This window comes from Staurois parvus, unplaced genomic scaffold (genome assembly GCF_062004578.1).
Source record: "Staurois parvus isolate SC_StPar_1 unplaced genomic scaffold, SC_StPar_1.0 ptg000174l, whole genome shotgun sequence".
NCBI classification, from domain to species: domain Eukaryota; kingdom Metazoa; phylum Chordata; class Amphibia; order Anura; family Ranidae; genus Staurois; species Staurois parvus.
The window spans coordinates 660,002-674,002 of NW_028317970.1; the positions used below are offsets into that span (position 1 = coordinate 660,002).

Consider the following 14,001-nt stretch of genomic DNA (forward strand, 5'->3'; position numbering starts at 1 on the left):
ATCATGCTTCCTACAAGATCCCTTTATGGGTCGCCTTAGAATCAGTTGACATTGATCCCCTCTCATTAGCCAACCTTCTATGGCTTCATCCCTCAGATCGTCACGCGATCCGGAACCCAATCGCCTCACACTTTATTGCCCTTTGGGATAGGCTCAAAACTCATTACCCTCTCCAATCGCCCCACAATCCCCTTCTTTCCTATCTCCACAACCCAGCCTTCCCCCCTGCCTGGTCTTCCCCGAAATCTTTCTTCCATTGGTCCTCTGCAAATCTCCTTAGAGATCACCATTTTTTGCCCAATACAGGTATCAAATCCTTCTCATCCCTCCAGGAATCTTACTCCCTACCCGCATCTGAAGTTTTTCGCTACCTCCAACTTAAGCACTTCTATTCCCCCCTTTCCTCTACCCCTGGCTCCATTAGAACCATGACTGTTATCGAAAGCACTTGTAGGAAAGACCCATATAGGCGGGGCCTCATCTCCACTCTTTACACCTTACTCACAACTCCTGAATCCTTCTCAGGCTCTCCATATGTCGCCAAGTGGGAAAGGGACCTAGGCTCCAAGTTGACCCCTGATGATTGGGACCGTATCTGGCAAGAGACCAAATCTTCCTCACAGAATGTGGTAGCAGTGTAAACTAATTATAGGGTTCTATCCTGATGGTATTTAGTCCCGGCTAGGATAGCAAAATATACCCCTGGTTACTCCCCAGACGGCTTCCGAGGCTGTGCGATGACTGGTACATTTTTTCACATTTGGTGGTCCTGTCCAGTTGTCCATACTTTCTGGGATGGTATCTTTCACCTGTTTTATACTCTCTTTCAAAGGCCATTGTCACCTACTCTGAACTCCACTCTATTCAATCTGCGACCTTCTTCGATCTCTAAACTCCAATTTAAGCTTTTTCTACAGATCACAACCACAGCCAAACAAATTATAGCAAAATCTTGGAAATCCCCGTCACTCTGCACATTGACGGTCAGAACAAGGTGACACAGGCTATGATACACACCAAAGTGGAAGCTGCCGTCACAGACACCTAAATTCCTGTTAATTTGGTCCCCCCTGGATTGGTCACTTTTTTCCTCCATTGCATCTTCCCTAATACTTTTCTCTCCTAGAAAGTTACCCGACACCTTGGTTCAGTCCCATGTCCCCTTTTTCTTTCTTGAAAGTCACACACTCTGCTTCTTCCCTCCCCCCTCTTTTGCTCCCTTTTCCCCCCTTTTTTCTTTTCCTTATCTTTTCTTGAGGTTTTTTTACCTACATTTGCAATGTTTGAATTACCCCGATGTGCCTTAGTCCATAAATGCTATTTGTGATCTGTATTGTGAATGACTTTAGCACTCTGCTGTCTTTTTTATACCCTTAAATCCTAATAAAGTGTTTGAACAAAAAAAAAAAGTTCAAGTCTAGACCTACTAGCCAGGCAAAAACCTTACTCTGCATCAGTTGTCCCACCAAACCTTGCCCAAATCCACCTCCAACCACACCCCAGGCCCATCCCCCAACCCCACCCCCCAGCCCTGCCCCCAAACACATGCCTTATGAAATTACATTTTTCTTTAGAATAAAGAGTCCAAAATATAAAAAACAGGAATTATAACATAGCTTTATTATGTCAATTTAAACATCACAGCAATAGCTTAATAGAGTCCAGAGAACAAGTGGTTAACATAAACCAATGTAAACATAACATGAAAATAAGTGTCCCCATCAGAGTCCTCCTTTACATCAGGTGTCCCCATCAGAGTCCCCCTTTACATCAGGTGTCCCCATCAGAGTCCCCCTTTACATAAGGTTTTCCAATCACAGCCCCCCTTTATATAAGGTGTCCCCATCAGAGTCCTCCTTTACATAAGGTGTCCCCATCAGAGTCCCCCTTTACATAAGGTGTTCCAATCACAGCCCCCCTTTACATCAGGTGTCCCCATAAGTGTAACCTCACCCTTCCCCCTATACTCACAGATCTTTTTGTAATTGCAGCTTCTTCTTTCCCTCCTTCAGTCATGTGATAAGTCACATGACAAGGGGAGAGAGGAAAGACACTCTGCCTTCACTCCTTATTGCTGGCTGCTCCCCCGTGTGAGATCTCTGATGTCTGTAAAGATGGGACTTATCTGAAAAACATTTCCCACACTCAGGACAGGAATACGGCTTCTCCCCCGTGTGAGATCTTTGATGTGTGTAAAGATGGGACTTCTGTGAAAAACATTTCCCACACACAGGACAGGAAAATGGTTTCTCCCCCGTGTGACATCTTCGATGTGTGTAAAGATTGGAATTATTAGAAAAAGATTTCCCGCACTCAAGACAGGAATATGGCCTCTCCCCCGTGTGACATCTCTGATGTGTGTAAAGATTGTACTTGTCTGAAAAATATTTTCCGCACTCAGGACAGGAATATGGCTTCTCCCCCGTGTGAGACCTCTGATGTATGGAAAGATGAGACTTGCATGAAAAATATTTCCCACACTCAGGACAGGAAAACAGCTTCTCCCCCGTGTGAGATCTTTTATGCACATTAAGATGGGATTTATAACGGAAACATTTCCCACACTCAGTACAGGAGAAGCTCTTCCCTGTTGGAAGGCCGGCCCGGTCCCGCACAGTCTGAGGTTCCTCAGGATACGAGGAATCCGATGGTCCATCTACACTGGGTGGTGTCGGATGGACATTGGAGGGAGCCGGGTTTTCTCCTGGACTATACTGTGTGATGTCCTCATCTTCTACTTTCCAGTCTGGAGACAAAGTTAGACAATCCTCGGAGGTTTTCCTCATCTCCCGGCCATGGACTAAAATACAAAGACAAAGAGGATTACTAGACAGGAGCTGATTGGTTCCCCCAAACCAGGACTCCGCCCACATCAGGCAGCTTGGTCTCTGAGGAACTTACAATTCCACCCTCAAGGGAACTAGGAAATGGCTCCTCTGATCTCCAACCAGGTCATTTCTTTATTCATGGCTGTGGCGGTGGACATGGTATACTTCGACAGAGGGGTGGCGGTGGACGGGGTATACTTGGAAAGAGGGGTGGCTGTGGACGTGGTATACTTGACAGAGGGATGGCTGTGGACGTGGTATACTTGGCCAGAGAGGTGGCGGTGGACGTGGTATACTTGGACAGAGAGGTGGTGGTGGACGTGGTACACTTCGACAGAGAGGTGGCGGTGGACGTGGTATACTTCGACAGAGGGGTGGCGGTGGACATGGTATACTTCGACAGAGGGGTGGCGGTGGACGTGGTATACTTGGAAAGAGGGGTGGTGGTGGACGTGGTATACTTGGACAGAGGGGTGGCGGTGGACATGGTATACTTGGAAAGAGGGGTGGTGGTGGACGTGGTATACTTGGACAGAGGGGTGGCGGTGGACATGGTATACTTGGACAGAGGGGTGGTGGTGGACGTGGTATACTTGGACAGAGGGGTGGCGGTGGACGTGGTATACTTGGACAGAGGGGAGGCGGTGGACGTGGTATACTTGGACAGAGGGGAGGCGGTGGACGTGGTATACTTGGACACAGTTCCCCACACACGGCTAATGTGTAAGGTAAAGTCTATGGGCTGGAAAAATCTGAATGTAAATGGATAGAAAACTGGCTAAAAGATCGAATTCAGAGAGTAGTGGTTAATGATTCATACTCTGAATGGTCTAGGGGTGTCAGTGGGGTACCCCAAGATTCAGTGTTATTAGTGGGGTACCCAAAGGTTCATTTTTAGTGGGGTACCTCAAGGTTCAGTGTTATTAGTGGGATACCCCAAGGTTCAGTGTTATTAGTGGGGTACCCTAAGGTTCAGTGTGATTAGTGGTGTACCCCAAGGTTCAGTGTGATTAGTGGTGTACCCCAAGGTTCAGTGTGATTAGTGGGGTACCCCAGGGTTCAGTGTTATTAGCCGATTCCTGCCCGGCCTATGGCCAGATGGTGGCCGGGTGAGCACCTCGTCCCTCCGGGTGGAAGCCATATGGCGTCCTTCCAGGCATGCACAGTTTGCACGCCCGTAGAGCCACGCAGCAGCGTGATCTGTCACCGGACATGTACCTCGGACACGGCCAATGACAGATCTGTGTACCAGCTCTGTTGTCAGTACCATGTGACCTGCTGTGACCAATCACTGCAGGTCACATGACAGTTGTATGCAATGGATGGCTTCATTTTCTTCCCAAAAAAAGAACAAAAGTTTTGAAATAAAAACACGTTTTTCTTTGTTTCTGTTACAAAAATTTGCAAATAAATAATTGTTCTTCATAAATTTAGTCCGAGATGTATTCTGCTACATGTCTTTGGTGAAAATAACCCAAATTAGGATTTATGATTTAGTCTGTAGGAAAGTTATAGAGTTCACAAACTATGGGAGATATCTGAAAACTGATCAATCCTGAAGTACTGACAGCCAATCTAATTTCTTGAGCTCCAAGAATGTCAGAACAGTACAGATATCCCCAAATGTCAGGACGGTACAGATATCCCCCAAATGTCAGGACGGTACAGATATCCCCCAAATGTCAGGACGGTACAGATATCCCCCAAATGTCAGGACAGTACAGATATCCCCCAAATGTAAGGACGGTACAGATATCCCCCAAATGTCAGGACGGTACAGATATCCCCCAAATGTCAGGATGGGACAGATATCCCCCAAATGTCAGAACGGTAGAGAAATCCCCCAAATGTCAGGACAGTACAGATAACACCCAAATGTAAGGATGGTACAGATATCCCCCAAATGTCAGGATGGTACAGATATCCCCCAAATGTCAGAACAGTACAGATATCCCCCAAATGTCAGGACGGTACAGATATCCCCCAAATGTCAGAACGGTACAGAAATCCCCCAAATGTCAGGACGGTACAGATAACCCCCAAATGTCAGGACAGGACAGATATCCCCCAAATGTCAGGACAGTACAGATATCCCCCAAATGTCAGGACGGTACAGATATCCCCCAAATGTCAGGATGGTACAGATATCCCCCAAATGTCAGGACAGGACAGATATCCCCCAAATGTCAGCACGGTACAGATATCCCCCAAATGTCAGGACAGGACAGATATCCCCCCAAATGTCAGCACGGTACAGATATCCCCCAAATGCCAGGACGGTACAGATATCCCCCAAATGTCAGGACGGTACAGATATCTCCCAAATGTCAGGACGGTACAGATATCTCCCAAATGTCAGGACGGTACAGATATCCCCCAAATGTCAGGATGCTACAGATATCCCCCAAATGTCAGAACAGACAGATATCCCCCAACTGTCAGGACGGTACAGATATACCCCAAATGTCAAGATGGTAAAGATATCCCGCAAATGTCAGGACGGTACAGATATCCCCCAAATGTCAGGACGGTACAGATATCCCCCAAATGTCAGAACGGTACAGATATCCCCCAAATGTCAGCACAGGACAGATATCCCCCAAATGTCAGGACAGTACAGATATCCCCCAAATGTCAGGACGGTACAGATATCCCCCAAATGTCAGGACAGTACAGATATCCCCCAAATATCAGGACAGTACAGATATCCCCCAAATGTCAGCACAGGACAGATATCCCCCAAATGTCAGGACAGTACAGATATCCCCCAAATGTCAGGACGGTACAGATATCCCCCAAATGTCAGCACAGGGCAGATATCCCCCAAATGTCAGGACAGTACAGATATCCCCCAAATATCAGGACAGTACAGATATCCCCCAAATGTCAGCACAGGACAGATATCCCCCAAATGTCAGGACAGTACAGATATCCCCCAAATGTCAGGACGGTACAGATATCCCCCAAATGTCAGGACAGTACAGATATCCCCCAAATGTCAGGACGGTACAGATATCCCCCAAATGTCAGGACAGTACAGATATCCCCCAAATGTCAGGACGGTACAGATATCCCCCAAATGTCAGGACAGTACAGATATCCCCCAAATATCAGGACAGTACAGATATCCCCCAAATGTCAGCACAGGACAGATATCCCCCAAATGTCAGGACAGTACAGATATCCCCCAAATGTCAGAACAGTACAGATATCCCCCAAATGTCAGGACAGTACAGATATCCCCCAAATGTCAGGACAGTACAGATATCCCCCAAATGTCAGGACGGTACAGATATCCCCCAAATGTCAGAACAGTACAGATATCCCCCAAATGTCAGGACAGTACAGATATCCTCCAAATGTCAGGACAGTACAGATATCCCCCAAATGTCAGAACAGTACAGATATCCTCCAAATGTCAGGACAGTACAGATACCCCAAAATTTTAGTTTGGGTACAGTGTTGTATGACCGCGCAATTGTCATTCCAAGTGTGACAGCGCTGAAACCTGAAAATTGGCCTGGACAGGAAGGGGGTAGAAGTGCCCAGTATAGAAGGGGTCAGTGGGGTACCCCAAGGTTCAGTGTTGGGACCCCAACTTATTAATATATTTATAAACAATATCAGGTCTGATATTAAAACTCCCAAGGGGGATATGATCTCCATGTATAATACATAAGGGGGGATATGATCTCCATGTATAATACATAAGGGGGGGATATGATCTCCATGTATAATACATAAGGGGGGGATATGATCACCATGTATAATACATAAGGGGGGGGGTATGATCTCCATGTATAATACATAAGGGGGATATGATCTCCATGTATAATACATAAGGGGGGATATGATCTCCATGTATAATACATAAGGGGGGATATGATCTCCATGTATAATACATAAGGGGGGATATGATCTCCATGTATAATACATAAGGGGGGATATGATCACCATGTATAATACATAAGGGGGATATGATCTCCATGTATAATACATAAGGGGGGATATGATCTCCATGTATCATATATAAGGGGGGGGATATGATCACAATGTATAATACATAAGGGGGGGGATATGATCTCCATGTATAATACATAAGGGGATATGATCTCCATGTATAATACATAAGGGGGGATATGATCTCCATGTATAATACATAAGGGGGGATATGATCTCCATGTATAATACATAAGGGGGGATATGATCTCCATGTATAATACATAAGGGGGGGATATGATCTCCATGTATAATACATAAGGGGGGATATGATCTCCATGTATAATACATAAGGGGGGGGGGGATATGATCTCCATGTATAATACATAAGGGGGGGGGGGATATGATCTCCATGTATAATACATAAGGGGGGATATGATATCCATGTATAATACATAAGGGGGATATGATCTCCATGTATAATACATAAGGGGGGGATATGATCTCCATGTATAATACATAAGGGGGGGATATGATCTCCATGTATAATACATAAGGGGGGGATATGATCTCCATGTATAATACATAAGGGGGGATATGATCTCCATGTATAATACATAAGGGGGGATATGATCTCCATGTATAATACATAAGGGGGGATATGATCTCCATGTATAATACATAAGGGGGATATGATCTCCATGTATAATACATAAGGGGGGGATATGATCTCCATGTATAATACATAAGGGGGGATATGATCTCCATGTATAATACATAAGGGGGGATATGATCTCCATGTATAATACATAAGGGGGGGATATGATCTCCATGTATAATACATAAGGGGGGGATATGATCTCCATGTATAATACATAAGGGGGGATATGATCTCCATGTATAATACATAAGGGGGGATATGATCTCCATGTATAATACATAAGGGGGGGATATGATCTCCATGTATAATACATAAGGGGGGTTATGATCTCCATGTATAATACATAAGGGGGGGGGATATGATCACCATGTATAATACATAAGGGGGGATATGATCACCATGTATAATACATAAGGGGTGGTTGCTGTAGGAAAGTCCTGGATTCTTTCTTGGATACACATAATATAACAGGATATACCATTTATAGGAAAAGTTGATCCCGGGAATATCCGATTGCCTCTCGGGGGGTCAAGAAGGACTTTTTTCCCCTGCAGGAGCAGATTGGATCGCGCTTTGCTGGGTTTTTGCCTTCTGATGGATCAGCTGTGGGTGTCGGATTATAACTTTTATTTTTAATGGTTCAACTAGATGGATGTCTTTTTTTAGCCAGACTAACTATGTAACTATGTAGGTCCCACACCGCTGCCTCCCATCTCCTGAGACTGCACTCAGTGACTTGGGTCTGAGACACTACAGACATATCCCTCCACCCGGCACAGCCAGCAGATAACAGAGAAGGTCCCCTGGAGGAGTCAGGCACAAGGCAGGAGACCCCAGTCACATGTCCTGGGTGCCTACATTATGCAATGCTTAGAGTAAAAATCAATATTTTTCTGCCAGCTGAACCCCAGAACCTCCATAAATCCAGTCTAGAGACATAAATTGTGTCTGCAGCACAGAGAAGGAAGATTATCCGAGAGAAATCCAGGAATACAGGACGGGGAACACAGCTCAGGAAAGTGACCAGGGGATTACAGGCTGATATCACCCAGTCCCCGCCCTACTCTGGACCAATCAGTGAGCAGTATGGGTGGAGGAATGGATTTAGTGTTCATGACCCACCTGTGCTGATCTCTGTAGGAGTGTCCTCCTCTATAAATGTCCCCGTTATTCCATCCTCCTCCATAGACTGCTGATCATCCCTCACATACGCCTCTTCTTCTTCTGCTTTCACCTCAAATTCTATATCGATTGGATCTCCACTCTAAATCAAGGAAATGAGAGAAAATATCATCTGTAAAATGTAAGATTTATGATTGTGACATCACACACAAAATCCACACATTGTCTCCCTTCACAGAAGCAGATCACATGTGATATGTGGGTACATTTCCCCTAAATACCGCATGCCATCCTGAAACTGTCCATTTCCTATCCCGTGTTGCGGTATTGACCACAAACACTGAACACGCTCAGTAAATACCGCATGAACAGGCGTTACATTCACAGAAGGAAATAAAGAATGAAATGCATGCGGTCATTAATTAGTGGTGGAGACATGCGGCATTCAGGAAATGTGTACTGCTTGGTAAAGAGTGGGCGGCCGCTGGCATCCTTAACAACCAGTAAACAACATGGTTGTTAGGGAGCGAGCGGCCGCCGCGTCCTAACCAACCAATAAATCTAAAAAAAGAATTACCAGCAATGAAATATTAAGAAAATGGAGTAGGGCCCCCCCTGGGGTCTGGTATGTATTTTGAGAGGGACTCCTTGCCAAAATGAAAGAAATACATACCAGTCCCCTATCTGAGCATTGCAGCCTGGAAGGTCAGGAAACAAGGGATTAGCAAGCGACCCCCCCTCCTGAAACATACCAGGCCATGTGCCCTTAACATGGATTGGATGCTCTGGGGCAGGGGGGCTTTGCTCACCTAGAGCACCTTGTCCATGTTGATGGGGACAACGGACTCTTCCCCACAACCCAGGCTAGTGGCTGTTGGGGTTTGCAGGCAGGGAACTTACAAATGTAACAAGGGGGCCCTCAGATCCCTCACCCCATGTGAATGAGTATGGGGTACATGGTACTTCTAATTATTTACCCCAAAAAAGTATTCTGTTAAAAAGACAGCAGGCAGTTTTTGACAAGTCCTTTATTAAAAAAGGAAAACTAAAGCAAAATGTCCCCCCGGTGTAGATCCATCATCAATCACGATGCTCGCTGTCACCGCTGACTCAGAAAGAAAAGCTCCGCTCCCAATGAAGACTCCCCTCTGTCTGACAGCTCTGCTGCCTCCTGCCACTAAATATAGTAAGGGACGGTGCCACTCGGTGATGTCACTGACCGGGGCATGTTGTATTGGTGATGTCACTGACCGGGGCATGTTGTATTGGTGATGTCACTGATCGGGGCATGTTGTATTGGTGACGTCACTGACCGGGGCATGTTGTATTGGTGACGTCACTGACCGGGGCATGTTGTATTGGTGACGTCACTGACCGGGGCATGTTGTATTGGTGACGTCACAAGAGGGCAAGGCCACCCAGTGATGTCACAGGGTGGTAGCGCTCCTTAGTTTATTTAGAAGTGGGAGGCGGCAGAGCTGTCAGACGGCAGGAGTGGAGATTTGTTTTTTCTTCCAGCCAGCAATGACAGCGAGTATCGTGATTGGATCATCGATGGATCTACATCAGGGGGATATTGTTCTTTATTTTTGTTTTGTCAAAAATTTCTTCCAGTGTTTTTTAAACTACATTTTTTTGGTGAATGAATAGGGGTACTATGTACTCTATACTCATTCACATAGTGGGGAGGGCCGGGATCTGGGGGCCTCCTTGTTAAAGGTGGCTTCCAGATTCCAATAAGTCCCCCACCCACAGCCCCCCACAACCACTGGCCAGGGTTGTGGGGAAGGAACCCTTATCACCATCGACATGGGGACAAGGTGCTTTTGGGAGGATAGAGCGTCCCTGCCCTGAAGCACCCACCCCATGTTGAGGATATGTGGCCTGGTATGGTTCAGGAGGAAGGTGGGCACTCACTAAGGGTCTGGTATTGATTTTGGAGGGGACCCCACGCCTTTATTTTTACTATTTTGGTATCGGGGTTCCCCTCAAAATTCATACCAGACCTGTCACAGCTGTCACCGGGGAACTTGGTGGCCGTCTGCTCCTTGTTTACTGGTTGTTGGGGACACTGGCGGCTGCCCTCTCCTTAACAACAAGCTATTTACAAGTGTTGCTAAGGACACCAGTGGTAAATTCCCCGCAGGCTTCACTGCTAAAAAACAGAATGCAGCATCTTACTACATACTGGGATACGGGAAGATACCGCTTTGTGATTGGAGCCCATAGTCTCTACAAGTCCATGTTCTAGATTCTCCATCCCACCAACCTTGTAATAGTGAGGGATGGTGTGACCTTCCTGTGTGGAATCCCGGGAATACAGAGGACGGGGACATCTCTCTGGTGGGTTCCTGGTATTAGGTGGCTCCATCATATCCTTGTGTCCTTCTGAAAACTCCTCCATCACTCCATACTCCTCATCCTCCTCTTTATACTCTTCTTTACCATCAATATTCTCATCCCCGAGGATTCCACTCTGAAAGATATAATAAAACATTCATTGTAACAAACATGCTGTGTATAAATCACAACTACCAATAATTGTCATCATCTACCTGATGATGGTGAGGGATGGTGTGACCTTCCTGTGTGGAATCCCGGGAATACAGAGGACAGGGACATCTCTCTGGTGGGTTCCTGTAGCTGGATGACTCCACCATGGTGTCCTGGTACAGATCTTTGTGTCCTTTTAGAAGCTCTGACTCCTCCATCCCCCCATCCTCCTCCTCTTTTATCTCTTCTTTAACCTCAACTTTAGGATCTCTCAGGTTTCCACTCTGAATATATAATAAAAATGACATCAATGGTAACAATGCAGATAATGTACAGATCCTAATGATACTATCAGTGATTGTTCCTCATCTACCTGATGATGGTGAGGGATGGTGTGACCTTCCTGTGTGGAATCCCGGGAATACAGAGGACGGGGACATCTCTCTGATGGGTTCCCATGACTGGATCCATCTGTAGGAAACACACACACTGACTGAATCCATTGTTTCTATGTGTTTATCAGATGATGGGGGATCTAGGTGGATCCTCCGTACTGCTCTCTCCTTTACAATAAAGTCTCCTCTTACCCGGTGATGTGAGGGGCGGCTGATTGTCCATCATGACGTCCTTGTAGAGATCCTTGTGTCCTTCTAAATACTCCCACTCCTCCATGGAGAAATAGACAGTGACACCCTGACACCTTATAGGAACCTGACACACACAATGATACAGTCACCATCCAGACACATCCCTTGTCTGTTACTGGAGAATGTCCCAGAATTCCCGGCACCGCTCACCTCTCCTGTCAGCAGCTCAGTGATCTCTCTGGTGACTTCTAGAATCTTCTTCTTCTTTCTCTCTTCTATCAGGGAGGGAGGTGGAGGCAATGTGATGTCATATGATCTCCAGACTTCACAGGAGGAAAACTCTACATCTGAACACAGTCACATCAAATGATATTCCCAGAATCCTCCTCACCTCTCCATTCAGGTCTCCATTTTATTAAAGCCCCACTTCAGGCTGAGGTATTATTCCCCCCCACAGGACCCCCACACTACGCAGGGTATAGGCTTGTTGCAGCATTCTGATGTCATTACATACAACGCAGGACCAACAGTCCCACTTTACATGTGAGGATACCAAGGGGCCCCACATCCTAAGAGCATCAGAAAAATGTCAGATGGAGGGATATTGGGAGGAGGAGCTGTGAGGTCAGTGTGATGTCATAGGATTCTCTGACTCTGGATGGAGGGACATTGGGAGGAGGAGCTGTGAAGTCAGTGTGATGTCATAGGATTCTCTGACTCTGGATGGAGGGACATTGGGAGGAGGAGCTGTGAGGTCAGTGTGATGTCATAGGATTCTCTGACTCTGGATGGAGGGACATTGGGAGGAGGAGCTGTGAGGTCAGTGTGATGTCATAGGATTCTCTGACTCTGAATGGAGGGACATTGGGAGGAGGAGTTGTGAGGTCAGTGTGATGTCATAGGACATATAGACTCTGGATGGAGGGACATTTGGATGGGGAGATTTGATCTATATGAGGCTCCCATGCAAACCAATACCTTGTTCCTGGGTGCATCCTACCTCTCCTAAACTGAAGAGTGACCTTTGACCTTTACCATCCAGAAATCTGTCCGGAATCTGTGGAAGTAAGCTGTCATGTGATCAGGTGACGTGCGGAGGAACGGAGTGTAAATAGCAGACAATTGTCCCCAGAGCCCCTAATGGTGGGGATGGATTTGGCGGCGTGCTGGTGCCAAGTTTCCTCCCCCCAGGGTCACTGCAGGTGTGGAGAAAAGCTGTGTAAGAGGATATGGAGGAGAGATGAGGAGGAGATCCAGGAATCAGGAGAAAGGTCAGGGCAAGCAACAGACGAGCGCATCCAAGAGACCAAGCCGGGGTCACTACACAGAAAATCAATCCAAGGAAACAACAGGCAGGACGAGGAATAGCAAGAAGGAGCTGAGAGACAAATGAGAATATTGCTCAGCCAATGGGAGATGATCTCAGCATGACTTCCATCATGAAGGAGATGAGGGGGAGGGGAGGAAGTCACTGAAGGTGACCATAGATCCATGGAAATTCAGCTGGTTCAGCAGGGATCACTCACATTTCCATCCATGTGTGGCCACTGCCGGATAAAAGCCACTCCCCCAGCGGCTGCAGCCAATAGCTTCAGTGCTGATCTGTGTATTCTGAGAGTGGAGGAGTCCCCCCATTGTCAGAATACAAGAGTGCAGCGGGGAGGATTCCCCCATCCACCTCCAATGTGTGGATGGGGGAATCACTTCAGTTGTTATGGTCATCCCGCTGGCTGAACGATAAAACTGAACCATGTAGGCCAGCTTTGGGGGCAAATATATTATCATCAACTCCTCCCCCTGAAGGGGTTCATCTACGTATTACCTCCTCTGCTGCCAGATCCAGGAATGTGGACTCTCTACTTCCTGCTTACTCACATATCCCCTGGAACCTCCTGTATTTACCTGACATCACTTCCTGTCAGTCTTCCATAGAGAATTCCTGTCTGGGTAGAAGTGAGATCCCCACCTCGTGGGCCAAAATCCCTCCCCCAAGCAGTCATATATTTCTGTGCCCCTTGGTGGGAGTGGAGGTGACCCCTCTATAAGGATCTACAGTCCATACACACCCAGCACAAGGCCGGGGTCACACTACCAGACGCTTCTCGGGGCTGCAGTTCCTCTGAGCTCCACAAGGTGGGGATCTCACTTCTACCCAGACAGGAAGTCTCTATGGAAGACAGACAGGAAGTGATGTCAGGTACAGGCAGGAAGTGATATCAGGTACAGACAGGAAGTGATGTCAGGTATAGACAGGAAGTTCCTTGAATGAGGAAGTAGTGAAGAGACATTCCTGGATCTGGCGGCAGAGGAGGTAATACGCAGATTAACCCCTTCAGGGGGAGGAGTTGATGATAATATATCTTGCTCCCAA

At 46.7% G+C, this 14,001-nt stretch overlaps 1 protein-coding gene across 1 annotated transcript; it reads right to left on the bottom strand.

Moving 5' to 3' along the window:
• Positions 1–10,699: 10,699 nt before the first annotated feature.
• Positions 10,700–13,539, bottom strand: LOC149462473 (uncharacterized). The gene is made up of 5 exons (XM_089676825.1): positions 13,533–13,539; positions 11,417–11,514; positions 11,106–11,327; positions 10,820–11,026; positions 10,700–10,705 (listed from the first exon to the last, which is right to left on the bottom strand). The coding sequence occupies exons 1-5, from the start codon at positions 13,537–13,539 to the stop codon at positions 10,700–10,702; spliced, it is 540 nt and encodes a 179-aa protein (XP_089532951.1).
• Between the last annotated feature and the right edge of the window lie 462 nt (positions 13,540–14,001).